This window comes from Gopherus flavomarginatus, chromosome 2 (genome assembly GCF_025201925.1).
Source record: "Gopherus flavomarginatus isolate rGopFla2 chromosome 2, rGopFla2.mat.asm, whole genome shotgun sequence".
NCBI classification, from domain to species: domain Eukaryota; kingdom Metazoa; phylum Chordata; order Testudines; family Testudinidae; genus Gopherus; species Gopherus flavomarginatus.
In genome coordinates, this window is record NC_066618.1 from 99,085,339 (window position 1) to 99,101,205 (window position 15,867).

Consider the following 15,867-nt stretch of genomic DNA (forward strand, 5'->3'; position numbering starts at 1 on the left):
GCTCTTGTTGCCAAGAAGGCTAACGGCATTATGGGCTGTATAAGTAGGAGCATTGCCAGTAGATTGAGGGATGTAATCACTCCCCTCTACTCAACATTGGTGAGGCCTCATCTGGAGTACCGTGTTCAGTTTTGGACCCCACACTACAAGGAGGATGTGGAAAAATTGGAAAGAGTCCAGCAGAGGGCAACAAAAAAGATTAGGGTGAGGCCTCAGCTGTAGTATTATGTCTAGGTCTGGGTACCACAATTCAGGAAAGATGTGGACAATTTGGAGAGAGTCCAGAGGAGAGCAACAAAAAATGATAAAATGTTTTGTAATCCTAACCTATAACAAAAGATTAAAAAAACTGGGCATCTTTAGTTTTGAGAAAAGAAGACTAAGGGGCTTACCTGACAATAGCCTTCAAATATGTTAAGGGCTATTACAATGAGGACTGTGATCAATTATTCTCCATGTCCACTGAAGGTAGGAAAAGTAGTAATGGGCTTAATCTGCAGCAAGAGAGATTTAGTTTAGATATTAGGAAAAACTTTCAAACAATAGCCGGGGGGGGGATAGCTCAGTGGTTTGAGCATTGGCCTGCTAAACCCAGGGTTGTGAGTTTAATCCTAGAGGGGGCCACTTAGGAAGTTGGGGCAAAATAAGTACTTGGTTCTGCTAGTGAAGGCGGGGGTTGGACTCAATGACTTTTCAGGGTCCCTTCCAGCTCTACCAGATAGGTTTCTCTCTATATATATTTTCAAATAATGGTGGTTAATGGTGGAATAGGCTTCCAAGAGAGGTTGTAGAATCACCATCACTGGAAGTTTTTAAGAATAGGTTGGACGAACATCCGTCAGGGATGGTCTAGATTTACTTGGCTCAATGCAGAGGGCTGGACTTGGGCTTCTCAAAGTCCCTTCCAGTGTTACATTTCTATGATGTGAATCATTACAATTGGTAACCAATATGAATATCATATTTTTTTAACTATAAAAATGGGAAGCAGTAAGAGAATATGGAACGCAATGAGCAATCAAAGTTTCACTGGGTTTTTTTAAACATTTATCTCCAAAATTATATTTTGTTTGATTGTAATAAAATATATACTTCCAATGGTCAGTATTACAGGGCAGAACCTGTTCCTGCTGAAGTCAATGGATCGGATCATCAGCAAACCCTCTCAATTCCAACCAACTTAAAGATGATAGCCTTCTGCACGGTAGGGGGTGATACCTGATAACTGCACAGCTTCGGCAAAACTGGGGATATATCTGTACATGGGTTGGAATAATAAAACCATGTTGGTAATAACATATGAAAATTCAGATTTCAAAGTCACTTTCTGTGGTGAGACTGAATAGATCTCACTAAGTCAGTAAGGACGTGCTCATTTATCAGAGTAGTATAGCATTCTCCCCTGGGCCTCAGATATTACTGAATATAATCCTTCTTTCCAGGCTGATCCTAAAGTAACAATAAGAGTAAATGTAGTCAATCCATATATAGCTCAATCCACCAAGAAGGCAGAAACAGAATTAACACTGATACTAGAAGGGATTTGAAAAGCCTGAGCAATTTTACAAAGGGATCAAATTTAAGAGATAATATTTTTCAATATCGTTATGGGACCTGAGTATGGATGAACTCAGTACCCTGAGATTTGAGCGTTCAAAAACATTTCCAGTTTTTCTGTAAAGGACAATCCCAGTCATTAAAGCCTTGATCAGACTGAGTATTTTGTATTCTGAATTTTCTGGTTTTTGTAGTACATAATAATTGAACGTTGTTCTCTATCAGCTCAATTTTCCTGGCATTTACATTCAATCTAGGAATACAAGTACTCATTTTTCCCTTCTACAATTTTAATAACATGTAATAAAATACTTTTCAGACATTTATTTTCCTTGCAGAAGCAACTGTTTTATAGATTACAGATCCCATGACACTTGCCAATTTCTCTACAACACTCAATCAAAATTACATGGAGGACAGAGGAAGAATCTCACCTATCATGAGAGTCCTGCTAATATTAGAAGTGGGAACCAAACCACAATATCATGTTTCCCCTTACAGAAACTTTTAGGAGAAATTCACCTCAAATAAGGCAGTAGGATAAGGGAAAAGATGCTCTATGGAGAGGCAGTGTGACCTACTGGACAAAGCATTGGCAAATCCTGGGTTCTAGTCTCAGCTCTGCCTGATGTGCTGCATGACCTTGGGTAAATCACTTCCTCTGTTTTCTTTTCATTCTTTTGCTTTCTTGTTTATTTATGCTGTAAGCCAGGTCTATTTCTAACTATATGGCTTCTAACTGAGGTTTTCTTGGCAAAATCTGGAATTGATACTGTTTCCTGTATTTGGATAAACCAAACAAAATGATGATCTTCTAGTATTTATTATTAATATGAATTCATTGTTACAAGCATATACATGCATGAAAAGCAAGTTAATTCCAAAGCTGTAGTTGAGAATCTAAGAGTTGACTGAAAAGAAAAATTCTTCTGGCCTTTTTCTTATGAATAAAATCTTCTAGCTCAATAGAATCTGAACTGCTCACTGCAGTCTGCCTGTCTGCAGAGAGCCTAAATGTATGTCTACACTGAAGAAGAAAAAAGTGTTCTTAACTTGGGTTAGCTAACCCACATTAGCTCATTCAGGTTAAAATAGCAGTGGACACATGGCAACTCTGCTTTTAACTGAGGTCAGCAGTTCACATAAAAGCATATAGAGGAACCTGGGTTTGAACTCGAGCTGCTAATCTGAGTTAAAATCCTGTCTGCCAAGTCTTCATTGCTATTTAATCCAAGTTAGCATCATATCTTTTTTGCATGTAGACAGACCCCAAGACAAAACATGAAAGGTATGATCTATTTCCATCAGTTTCAATGGAGTGTTAACTCTGAAGCCTGAAGACCACAAAGTAAAAGTCATATTATTTCACTGTTGACTCTTTTAGTAGAAACACCTAATTAATGTGGTTATCCTACTACTTTAGGTCGCCTTCCCCATATCTCCTTGCTTAACAAATCCAGCTGTCCATACTTCCTACTATTTCCCTCAACCCATCATAACTTCTGAAGTGCAGTCAGGAACTAATCAATACAAAAGTCTGCAGCACAGTGAATAAAACCTGAAAGTGCAGAAAGTGTTAAAAAAGGCAAAATAAATATTACAGAGGCTACTATACTGAGTATTTTTTTTTCAAACATAACTCAATGGAAATTCATTTAAAAAGAAATTAAAGGAAGTTGCTGAACAATTTCCAGTCAGACGTGATATATGAAGAATTTGTTTGTATGGCAAAAGAAAATGTTCATATTGCATCACACACACAAATGAAGGGTATTGGAGTACTGCAAAAAGAAGTTAGTAAAAATCAAGATTACAAAAAAGTGAAGAACAATGGCAACATGAAAATCCCAGCCCTAAGAAAGTTAGTCTTTTAACAGAAAGCTTCTTTCGGTACAGTGCACCCTGTTTCCATGAAGCTGGAAGGATCAGTTATTAAAATACTAACAGAGTCCCATTACAACAGCTAGGGTCAACAGCAGAGGTAAACAATCTCCCAGGAAGAATTTTATTAGATTCGGGATGCTCCAATATGCTCATGTATGAATTGTTGTGGGACTAAATTAGAAGGTTGGTCAAAGATTGAATATTTGACAGCAGAACCATAGGAGAGCAATGAAATCTGGGTATTGACTCAAACAATAGCAGAGTCCAGATTTTAGAAATACAAAAGAAACCTAATTAGCTTATTTCTAGTTAAAACAGTATATTCTTTGGAAGATGCATTATCTGTGTGGTTAATCTAACTGGCCACAGGATATTACCCTTCTATCATAGAAAATATGGCTAAAAGAGGATTTCTTTAGTAATGAAAAATGTACCTCATTTGATAGTGGCGGTTTGGATATATAAAGCCTGTGTTAAAAGTTAAAGCCTAGCATCCTGCAAGCACTGTCTTCAAGTTTCATTGCAATTTAGAGCCCTATCCTGCAACCCTTACTCATGTGAACAGCTCTTACATATGCAAATTGACCTCTGAATTCAAAGCAGTCACTTGCATGAGTACAGACTATTCATGTATGCAAGGGTTGTGTATGCAAGGCACATACAATCTTTAATATTTTACATGTATGCCTGCATTAAATAGAAACATTTTGTAAGTATCTGCTGTCATACACTGCAAACAGTCCCTCCACTTACCCTATAAAGTGCTCTGTCACCACATTTGAATTACACCATCTCACAAAATTCAGGATTATTCTAAAACACACTTCTGAAAATTAGTGTAATACTGCACTTCTCTACTGATACTAATTATGCAATTCAAAAGGACAAGAGCGCTTACAAGGATATTTTTAACACTTTTTGTTTAATATTTTTAAATTTATTTGACAGCAATCATGTGACATACTGGAACAAAACAACTCAACAAAGTATCAGTGTGAGAAATTTGCCTTTAGATTTTCCTGTGGAAACAGCAAAAAGTAGAATAGCTCATAACTTCCATCCAACGCTTAAAATGGGAATGGGAAAAAAATTAATCACATCTGGATCAACTGAATTCAGTAGATGCAGGAAACAAATGGTGACAGTTACACAGCCTTGACCAAAAGAAATAGAGGCTTTTGTAGGCCACTTTTATACAGTGTCATCAAAGCTGTAATACTACAATAGTGAATGATTGTTATCCCACCGATATTTTCCTACAGGAGTTGGGCGGGAAAGGAATTCTTTCTAAAAAAAGTGTTGGAGTGCTGACTTGCATTTCTTTTAAGGATAGAAGCTGGGCAAAGCTATCTTCTTGTGAAATCAAATGAAGTTTCTGTTTCAGCAAGGAAACAGTGCCTTCCTCAGGGTAAGCTTCTTAAGAAGTGAGGGAGCAAGGGTACTGGCACTTTTAAGACTTTAATTAGGACTATATTTATATTAGTATATACCCATTTACATAAACATCACCCTCACACCCCAGCTGAGAGGCGTGCTGTACAAATGCATATAAAGACATGAAACTTTCAGTATATGGACTATCCTGTGAGTAGGCAAGCAAGTACCTCACATTGATAGGCTTAGCTACATCCAAAGACTTCAGAGGCAGCAAGACATTTGCCCAACACTGGAATTAGAGCATCATGATTAAATCTGACTGCAGGGAAAGCCAATGCAAAACAACTCAGCTTTAGGGATAAAATAAAATGGCCAGAGTTTCTATCATGTCTTATTCTCCTAGATACTTCTGTTTTAGCATTCCTCAAGCAGACATTCACTCCTCTGGAACCATCTTTGGTAGCCAATAACTAGGGGAGAACTTTAAGTGATTCAGTATTGTTTCAAGTATAAATCTACCTGCTAAGCAAGCCAAAGTAAAGTGTATCATAACCTTTTCTGGAAGGCATTAGTATATCAGTCTTATGAAGCCTTAGAAACACAACGTATTTCACAACAATCCCAGAACCCTCAGTGAAGGTTCAGACTCCCAGAGGAGGAATTCAGTCCATTTTCACTGTTGCTAGTTTTAGACATCAGCCATTCAGCTGGAAAGAAATTCTTTATTTTCTTCAACAGGCAGCCACAGAAAGATTTGCTTTCTTGAGACGGAGCATTTTATCCTTAAGAACTCCATAAAATGCAAGGTCCTGAATTAGGCCAGCTGTACAAAAAGAGGTTTTGGAAGTAGAAGAAGAGAGATTCGTTGCTTTGATTCGAGTGGTGATGTCCTCATGCTAGAAACAGAAACACTAAATGAGATGCAACCTTAGAGGAGAAGGAGGAAATTAAATATTTTGATATCTCTAGAACAGAATCTTAAAGAGCTCTTTCACTCAGACTACCATGGCTTCACTGTAAATGAGACTACCCTCACAATATGCCAAGAGTATATTCAAAATAGACATTGATGTTCCAAAATTTTGGGGAGGAATGATGAGGAGAGACTCAAGAATTGAGATCTGCCGATTAGGAACTTCAATAGGAGTGAGATCAGGACCTTAGAGACAGCCTTGTATCAGAAGAAAGGAGTGAGATCAGGAAACTCAGAGGCTGACCACATATTATCTGGATTTCCCATTATCTTTTACCATACAAGCAGGGACATCCTGGCAAACAAGGCAAAAGATGTTGCCACACCAAACTGCAACAACAAACCACAGGAGAGCAAGTACCTAATCTTATATTTTTTCTTGTTGATGCACGCCGCACTGACTATGCCTAGTCACAAAAGGAGCAAAAGTTTTGACTGGTGTGAAATCAGTTCACAGAACTTGACATGTGTGTATGTGTGAGAGTGAGAGAAAGACAGGCAGACATTTGCCTCTGTTGAGTAGTTTGCCTATTAATTGAGAGGATGGACTTGGGCCCCTGTCCTGCAAAACCCTGCACTGTGCAGAGCCCAAATGACTTCAAAGGCATATGAGTCTGCCCCTGTGGAGTCACTGGGAGGATCAGAGCCTAAATCTGTAGAGTTGAAGAAATGGTACTTCCCCCTCTTTTTTTGTGGGTGTAGCTCTGGAAGCTAATTAAAAGCCTGTTAGTTATTATTACAGCTATGACCAACAGCACTATCTTGCACTTCTATAGAGGTTTTCATCTCAGGATCTTATGGTATTTTACAAGTAAGTAAACTCCACAACACCCAGTCTGGTAATTGTATTTCAGTCACTTTATAGATGGGAACTCCTTGGCACACAGAGGTTTAGTGACTTGCCCTAGACTACACACTGAGTCAGCAGTGGAGCTGAGAAAAAAAACCCAGGAACCCTGACGCCGAGACCTTAGATTTAACCACAAGGGTTACACTCTTAATATTATCAGCATTCTATTTCCTTCCTCAGTTTCTATGAGCATTAATTACATTCCTCATTATTTCTTATGGGTAGGAAAAATATGAGGAAGTACAACACAGCATGGAAGAAATAGGTCAAACAGCATTTCTGGAGAGTTAGATAACTGACAAAAGTATTCTGGTGCAACATATTTTGAAGTACAAGTAGCAATACTTCTTCCCACAACTCAATGGTGGAATCCTGCATGGGGAACACGGAACTCCGCTCAGTATAATGAAAAGACATGCCTCATTAACTCTTGGACATCTTCTCATTTCTTGGTCATAAATCCTATTACCTTGTATTACAAACTGCCATAAAACTCACAGATAAAAGATAATTTATGCTCAGTGTACAGAAGCTAATGTTTCTGTACTCCCGAGAAGCACAGTACCAGAAAATGAGAAAGTATGTATGTGAAACCTTAATCCATTCATACTGAGCATGGGTAGCATGATAAACATGACTCTGAGGGCCTAATGTTCTTCAGCCAGGGTATATACTAATGGTAATTGACATTAGTAAAATTTCAAGCATAAAAAGTATGGACTGGTACATAAAATATCCTGTTCATAAGAAATGATTATTCCTTATTAAGGATTCTTTTTTCCACAGAGAGAAATATGATCACTCTTCATTGCAGGGACATGTATTCTATTTTTAATTCTTTGCTTAAATCATCACATTGGAAACTGCTTTAAAGGAAATGTCACCTGCTGGAGCATCTACTCTGCCTCCCTGTTTATAGTCAGAGGAATGAGACATACAAAAAAAAAAGATTCCACTAGTATGAAATCTTTCCTTTGAAGAAACCAAAGTGTTTTACAAGTGTTCAGCCTAAAAATGAAGCTCTCAAAGGTATTATTTTACCCATTTTACAGACAGGTAAATAAAGGCATAGAAAGAGGTTATGTGACTAACTAAGGGCACAAAATGAGTCAGCAGCATTGCTGCTTTCCTGACCTAATCATGTTGTCCACTTCTACAAACTCAGCCATACATAAAAGAATCAATTGACAGATAGATTTCTAAGATTCACAATGAATTAGGCAGGAGATCATTCTTAAAAAGTATAAAAAACTGACATTAAATTGATTAGGTTCTATACTTTCATATACTTAAAAACACATTTTATGAACAGGGATTATAAATGCTTTATCAAGCATTATATATCTGTCCTCTGATAGAATACTAATTTATAATACAGGTTACTGCAATTAACTCTACCTGGGGCTAGATCTTAAAACAATCCAGAAATTTAAACTGATTAAGACCGTGGCAGCCTGCTTAGCAACTGGCATATCTCAATGGGAGATGACACCAGTGTCCTGGGATCAGCAGTAGCTTCCAAATCTGTTGATCTTTAGGGCACAATGAAAGGATCACTGTTTATTCAGGCTTTGGGGGAATGAGAAAAATGATAAAGACTGATGTTTGTGGGTGAGGCAAGATAATTTTGGTGTGTGACTATCTCTGCTGATTATTTCTGAGGGGTAGGATTAGGGAAAGCTGCTGGCTTTATGTTGATGTCATCCTGTTTCTAACTATGTCAAAGACGTGTACAGCATGGGGTAAGTGTACTATCTATTTTGGTTATAAATAAAAAACAAACATAAAGGGAGGATACATAATATAGAACTATACTATACTCATGTTAACAAAAAAGTCTAATTTTATCTAGAGATAAAATGCTTTTTGCTCATACTTTGCTGTCCCAGAAACCTAACAACAAAAATGGATCCTTCCTCCTGAAAAGAGAATGGTTTCTGATCTGCATGCTACATGAATGTGAAAGATTTCCTTACAAGACGTTGTCACAGTTAAGGGCAACTGTCCTGTGATCTCCCCTCTGTGGTCCAGCAAGGGAACCTATTTTTAAGCTTTTGGCTCCCAGCAATCACCTCTCTTGAGCAGAAAACCCTATCTTTTCCCTACCTAACTGGGATTTTTCCAGGCTACACAGTTCCCTGCCTACATTGTATTATTCCCAGGTAGTCAAACTACCTAAACAGGCCAGAGTCAGTGCTTTGCTTTTCCTTCAGTAGCTATCAACATCATAGTTGCCCACAGTTATAAATTACCACAACTCTTTCTAAGCAAGCATATTTATTCTTAAGGTGAATGCAGAGAGAAAACATTAAAACAATAGAAGTACTTACTTGTACACTAATAAGCTTATCAGAGATCCCCTCCACCTCTGATAGGAGGTCAGTCCTTTAAATCTGACAAAGAGGTTTTCCTGTGGTTACAAATTCCTAACTGTTTCAGCTTAGAGCAAGAACTCAAACTGTGCATATCAATCTGTTTCTTTATACAGCTTGTGCCTTTTAAAGCTCCAGCCTCCAGGAACAGGTGAACTACAAACAATGGATCTCTCCTCAGAACATAGCTTCCAAAGGTTTCGATTCTGAACAACAGGTGGAGGGCATTTGTTTTCATCTCCCTCTCAAGTATTTCCCAGGAATTCCACTTCACACATACTACCTCCCCCCGCCCCCCCGCAAATCGTTCTTGTCTGCCACATTGTTCAGTATAGTCCTTCGATCATCCAGGCCCACAATAATAGGTAACCTTTGCATTTAATGCAATGGACTCCACAGATAGGGCTTTTCGAGAATATTGCAGAACACTGCCACATCTGTGTCAGATGTCCTTATTAATTTTATAATTTGTCTTTGTGTATCATGCTATCCCATTTCTTTTGTTCCTCACTTGTTTTATTTCAAAAAAGTCAGTTCATCTCCTACTGAGATCTAATTCTCTCCTACCTTGATTTTAAATTACAAAGAAAAAAGAGCTGTCATTTTCCTCAGCTATTTACAAGAGAAACTATCATAATGTAAACCTAAATTGAACAGAACAGGAAGAAAGTACTTCCAATATAGGATTATTTATTCCTATTTATAAACTACTTATTTGATTTTATCTGGAAAACAGAGAGTTAAAATTATTTTCCGAAAGGACCATGGCAGCAGATGGAAGACAATGGAGTGACAAGTTTAAACCAGCAATGAAATGGAATTGTGTGTCAGTTAGTTTTAAGATTGCTGTAAGATGCCTGCCCCCTGAATCTGCCCTTTATTTCTGAATACTAGAAACAGCCTGGAGTTATAAAAGTCATCAGCTGGCAATACTGTACATCAGCCAGAAACTGACTGAAAGTAGTATTAGCCTATGCCAATAAAAAACAGTGTTAACATGTTTGTAAAAGTGTAATAAAGGGGTAAAAAAATTATCAGTAAAACAAGAAAACTCAATTAACACATTGCATAAAAAAGTAATAATGATACAAAGGACTTTTGTTCAAGTTGTTAGGGGGCGAATTATTCCTCAAAATTACATAATCTTAGCTCTGACATTTTAGAAGCCATTTTTAAATACAAAGAATTAAAATAGCTACATGATAAAAGCAAATATTTTAATCGCTAAACTGGGCATTTCTAATCTTATCGAAACTCCTCAAAATGCTCTAGCTAGCTTTCTCAAAAGTTTCCTAAAATTAATTTGGTGTCAGTACAGTATGTGCAAATCATTCATAGGTAAATTACTTCCCACTTTCAGATCTCATCGCAATTATCATTCAGCCAAGGTTTTTCTTCCCTTTGTTCCATATCTAGCCTTTTAGCTCTGCAACTAATAATCGCAGTCATTCCTTGTCACAGTGGCAAATGAGCTCCTGTGCCCAGCATCCCTCCTACAGACAGAGTGCCTTGTGTTGATAATGTAGAATTCGCCTCTGTGGATTTAAATCTGCAATCTCTTATAGAACCCTATTAATACCTCTCAGATTACAGTGACGCACGCATGCATAGTGCAGGCTTGGTCATCAACCTTGCCAGTGAATCTCATTTTATAAGACAAACTGGATAAAAGTGTATAGCTAGTTAAACTTCCAGAAATCCAGCCATCAGAAAAAATATTTCCAAACAGAAGCCAATAAGTAGCTGTTAGAAAAAAAAGCTCTTTTACTCAGCTTTTGCTTCTAAATTCAATCTTAAAAGTGAAAGCTGCACAAGATATCATTTGTGTTATTTTCTGAATCAATAACTGGATAAAAACCTGATCACCACAAAATCAACACATTTCTAAATAGATTCCCTCATTAATCACATCTGGATTTCAGGCAAAATAAATTGCAGCACTCAGACTATATGAGAATTCTGTCTGACGTTTGTTAAGCCCTTGAATTTTCCTCTTGAGTTTCTCTCTCATGTGTCAGTCATATTTCTGTTTAAAATGAAAAAAAGGAGAGGGAGCTACATTTAATTCCATTGGAATTTAATTTAAAAGTTCAAAGATATTTCCATTCATAACCAATTACAAAACTGAATAAACTTTTAGCACTTACTAAATTTTCACTTTTTCAGTTTCCCACCCTCTATTTAAAATCTGTTCTTGGTGAGTTAATCCTGATCTCTACAGACAGAAGGTGCAAAATATACCACTTCTGCAGGCGTGCGGCTATAAGTCATCTCCCAGCTGCTAGAAATCTATTTTAAATCTAGAGTCTAATTCTACAGTCCTGAAGCAAGTGAAGCCCTGGTGAGGGAAATGGCAGTTTTGACTGTTGGAACTGCAGGATCATGTTTATTGTGGTCTCACACTTCATTTCACTTACAGATTGAAGTAGGCAAATGAGGGAGCACTCTTGAATAACTATAACTGGAGTGGGAGTGATATTAGTTGCATGAAAGAGAGTCTCCACTGATGCCATGATTTGGTCAAAGCGTCCTCCAAGTCCACCCAACGTCACAATCATATCAATCTAAAAGAAAAACAAAGGAGAACTTTAAGGACAATTCTCTAAATACAAAACAAAATATCAGAGTTTATGACAGGAACACAAACAATGCTTTAACTTTAGAGGCTTTCGCCCAGATGAACAGTCTTTGGAATAGGAATGTTACTTCAGGATTTGGCAATCTGTCTGCTAGCAACTTCTAAGTATCTATGGGCTATTACCGGTCTAATTGCAAATCCAGTGACTTCAATTAATTTGTGCCTATGTGTTTGTGAACTCACTGGCAGCTCAAAAGTCCAAATCTTCAGAGGGGTCCTTTAGCTCATGTTAGTTGTCCATGTGCTCATGAATTTAACCCAACAGCCACAGACAAGGACACTTTTGAAGATACTATCTGCAGAGGCACTTGCTCTGTGTTCCCTTAGCAAACATAGTGTCTCATATTAAAGTCATTTTAGTACCATTGAATACTATTATGTGACTCCTGGGTTAATAAAACTCCATGTGTTTGCCAGGGCTGTAGACTAATGCTTTATAAATTCATAGTCAGTGATGGTTAATCCAGTAACGAAAGAACAGCTATAACATCACACATGCACATAGTATTTTTCATCCAGAGATCTCAAAGTACTTTAACAAATACAAGCATTATCCCCATTTTACAAATGGGGAAACCAAAGCAAATAAATGCTGCCACACCCTTATTGCATAGTACCTTAGTTCAGGAGCAGACTCATCAACTGATTCGGTCTGCTCAATCAGTTAAGTATTGGTGAGTGTAAGGATGGCAGAATCTTGCCCTGATTGATCTGCATTTCGCCTCATAGCAAGTCAGGGGCAGAGCCAAGAATAATATTCAGGTCACTTGTCCAGTTGCCTGGCCGATAGAAAACACTGCTTGGAATAGGTCGCAGAGTCTGCAGACTGGGTTATAATCTCAACTCTGTCACTCAACAAGCAAGGCACAACCTCTTCATGTTGTATCTTTCCTTATCAGTAAAATGGGAACATTTGCCAGTCTTTGTAAAGTGTTTCCAGACCCTCAGATAAAAGGTATCTTCTACATGTAAACTATGATTAGTAGTAGTACCATAATATAGGTCAGTTATGATCAGTAATTACCTTTTTTTTGTAAGATGCTATTTTCACATTAGCCATAACTAGGGCCTTGCCACAATGCAGCTCTAAAACTTTTACGTCTGCTCTGAAATGGCCATCTGGTGGAATTTCCAGTTTTATAGAGCATTAGTCTACAGCCAGGGTGGCAACATGACATTTTATGCAACCCATGAGCCACATAATAGTACTTCATGTATCTGGAATGATATATTAATAAACATCAGCTTCTATTTTTATTACAAGGGCTAAGACTTTATGATTGTAGCATACTTGTTTGCATGCAAATTAAGCCCCTTTCCTTTAGTCAAGAATATTGCCACCTTTCCTACTACCCAGGGCAGGCCTTAGTGAAAATGATGCCCTGAGTGAACTTGTATTTTGGTGCCCCCCACCCCTTTTGGCTCCTACGGGCTACCTGGGCTCCCCCCCATCACCTCTGGACCATTATCTATACTTCATATGGAATGTCCACAGGAAAGTCCATTCAGTGTAGATGGGTGTCTCCCATGATCCATTGTGAGTTATATGTAGGATGACCATACTTCCCTATACTGAATACGGGACACCTGGCAAAATTACTCTTATTCAAGTGAGTTCAACAGCAATAAATTGTACAAACATTCAAATTAACATCAAGTTGACTGAGCCCCTGTTAAAAAGAAATCAGAGTATCAGGGTTGGAAGGAAGGTCATCTAGTCCAAGCCCCTGCTCAAAGCAGGATCAATCCCCAACTAAATCCCCAAATGGCCCCCTCAAGGATTGAACTCACAACCCTGGGTTTAGCAAGCCAATGCTCAAACCACTGAGCTATCCCTTCCCCCACAATAATGCTAGTTAGATTCTTTTTATTTACCTTCTTATCCTTAAGGCTTTAAGGTTCACATGGGGAAGGGTGACACACAAACCCCTACTCCCCCCCCCCGCCGGGAGGGGATGGACAGACACACACACTCACTCTCTCTCTCTCTCTCTCTCTCGGAGGGGAGGGGGTATGTCACCAACCAACCCAGCGTCCTCTGCCCGGCGCTCTCCACCTCCATGCCTGGCTGGGCACCTGGGATGGACCTGCCTCTCCTGGTACCTGCCATTGCATCTTCCTGAGGCAACATGTGTGTAGGGGGAGAAGGCAGAGTCACATGCCCCCTTTCCCTAGATTTCTGCTAGGGTTCACGCGAGATTGTGGCCGCCAGCAGCCTTTTGGCACTGTGCGGGAGGGAAGGGATAGGAGCTGCTTCCAAGCTGCAGGGGAGGGGAAGGGATGAACTGGCCCATGTCTTTGCAGAGCTTATCTCCCCCACGAATAATCCCCCATGGCTGAAAGCAGCTTGTCCCTTTCTGCCCATACCATGTCAAAAGGCAGCTAACACCTCCAGGCTGCTGCTGGCCACCAACATAACCCAGCTGTCTCCTATCCCCCAGCTACAGTGCGGGCAGGAAGGGGTTAAGCCCAAAGAATGCATTGTGAACCAGGGCCCAGGGAAGCTGACTGCAGGGGCTTCAGCGAACCCAGCCAGAGAGGTGACTCAGCAGGGGACGGTGCCTAGAGGACACAGCAGGCCTAGGCTCCCTGGGCAGGACTCAGGGTGGGGGGTTTGGTGAAGAGGTGCTAAGCCCCTGCCTGGGGGGGCTGCTGTGCAGCCTGTAGGTTCAGGGTGTGAACAGGCTGGAAATTGCTTTGTCCCTCCCCTCCCCTCCCTTCCGCTCCCTCCGGCCATTCCCCAGGTAGGCTGAAGGACAGAGAGGCTTCCCTAGACTCATAGACTCTGGGACTGGAAGGGACCTCGAGAGGTCATCGAGTCCAGTCCCCTGCCCTCATGGCAGGACCAAATACTGTCTAGACCATCCCTAATAGACATTTATCTAACCTACTCTTAAATATCTCCAGAGATGGAGATTCCACAACTTCCCTAGGCAATCTATTCCAGTGTTTAACTACCCTGACAGTTAGGAACTTTTTCCTAATGTCCAACCTAAATCTCCCTTGCTGCAGTTAAAAGCCCATTGCTACTTGTTCTATCATTAGAGGCTAAGGTGAACAAGTTTTCTCCCTCCTCCTGATGACACCCTTTTAGATACCTGGAAACTGCTATCATGTCCCCTCTAAGTCTTCTCTTTTCCAAACTAAACAAACCCAATTCCTTCAGCCTTCCTTCATAGGTCATGTTCTCAAGACCTTTAATCATTCTCGTTGCTCTTCTCTGGACCCTCTCCAGTTTCTCCACATCTTTCTTGAAATGCGGTGCCCAGAACTGGACACAATACTCCAGTTGAGGCCTAACCAGCGCAGAGTAAAGCGGAAGAATGACTTCTCGTGTCTTGTTTACAACACACCTGTTAATGCATCCCAGAATCACATTTGCTTTTTTTGCAACAGTATGTGCCAGTGCTGTGCGGGGCTTTGGCACAGGCAAGGCTTGGCTCCACCTGTCCAGTGCCCTAGGCCAGAGAGTCTTCAGCTTTCCCGGGGTGCTGGCCCAGCCAGAGGCAGTGGGGGAAGGAAGAAGCCTGCCGACCAGGATGTTGGTGAGCTGAGCGCTCTGTCCAAGGACTGCTTCTTTGCTCAGCACTAGGAGTGGGACACACTCTGCCGGGGGGGGGGAGGGAATATGGAGGAGCAGCAGAGCTGTGGGGCAAAGGGACAAAGCAAGGAGAGGAGAGCGAGGGAGGAAGTACGTAAAAGGCCCCACCATCAGCTTTGCACACCTACCTGCATCATTGGCCACTGGATCCCCCCCGCTCACCACTGGTGGGTAGATGACTGGCTAGCAGGGATCTGGCCAGCAGCAGGAGCCACCAGTACTGATGGTGGGTGGGTGGTGGGGAGAGACAGAAAATATGGGACAATTTGCCTATTTTTAAGAAAAAGTCGGGACACTTGCAGAAGGGCTTAAATACGGGACTGTCTCTTTAAAAACAAGACATCTGGTCACCCTAGTTAAGTGTCCCTTGAAAAGCCATTTACTTTGACTAGTCCCTCCAAGATGTGCTGGCTAATTACCTTGTGGGGTTACCCCAGGAGAAAACATTTGAAATACAGGTATAGAGTCAATATTCGTAACTTCAAATACAAAAATGATACTTGCATACAAATAGGATAAACATATTCAGCAAATCATAACCTTTTCATAGACATCTTACATGCCACATTTTGTACAAGATTTGTTGCAAATATAACAACAGTGGTTGCAACAATG

General features: G+C 40.0%; 1 protein-coding gene across 3 annotated transcripts in view; it reads right to left on the bottom strand.

The window, feature by feature from the left end:
• TPK1 (thiamin pyrophosphokinase 1) overlaps nucleotides 1-15,867 on the bottom strand; it is a 497,034-nt gene that overhangs the window by 161,670 nt on the left and 319,497 nt on the right. For all 3 annotated transcript variants that reach the window (XM_050937807.1, XM_050937809.1, XM_050937808.1), the window contains exon 7: nucleotides 11,431-11,577. In XM_050937807.1, the coding sequence (XP_050793764.1) occupies nucleotides 11,431-11,577 (147 nt within the window). The remainder of the gene's footprint in view (nucleotides 1-11,430; nucleotides 11,578-15,867) is intronic.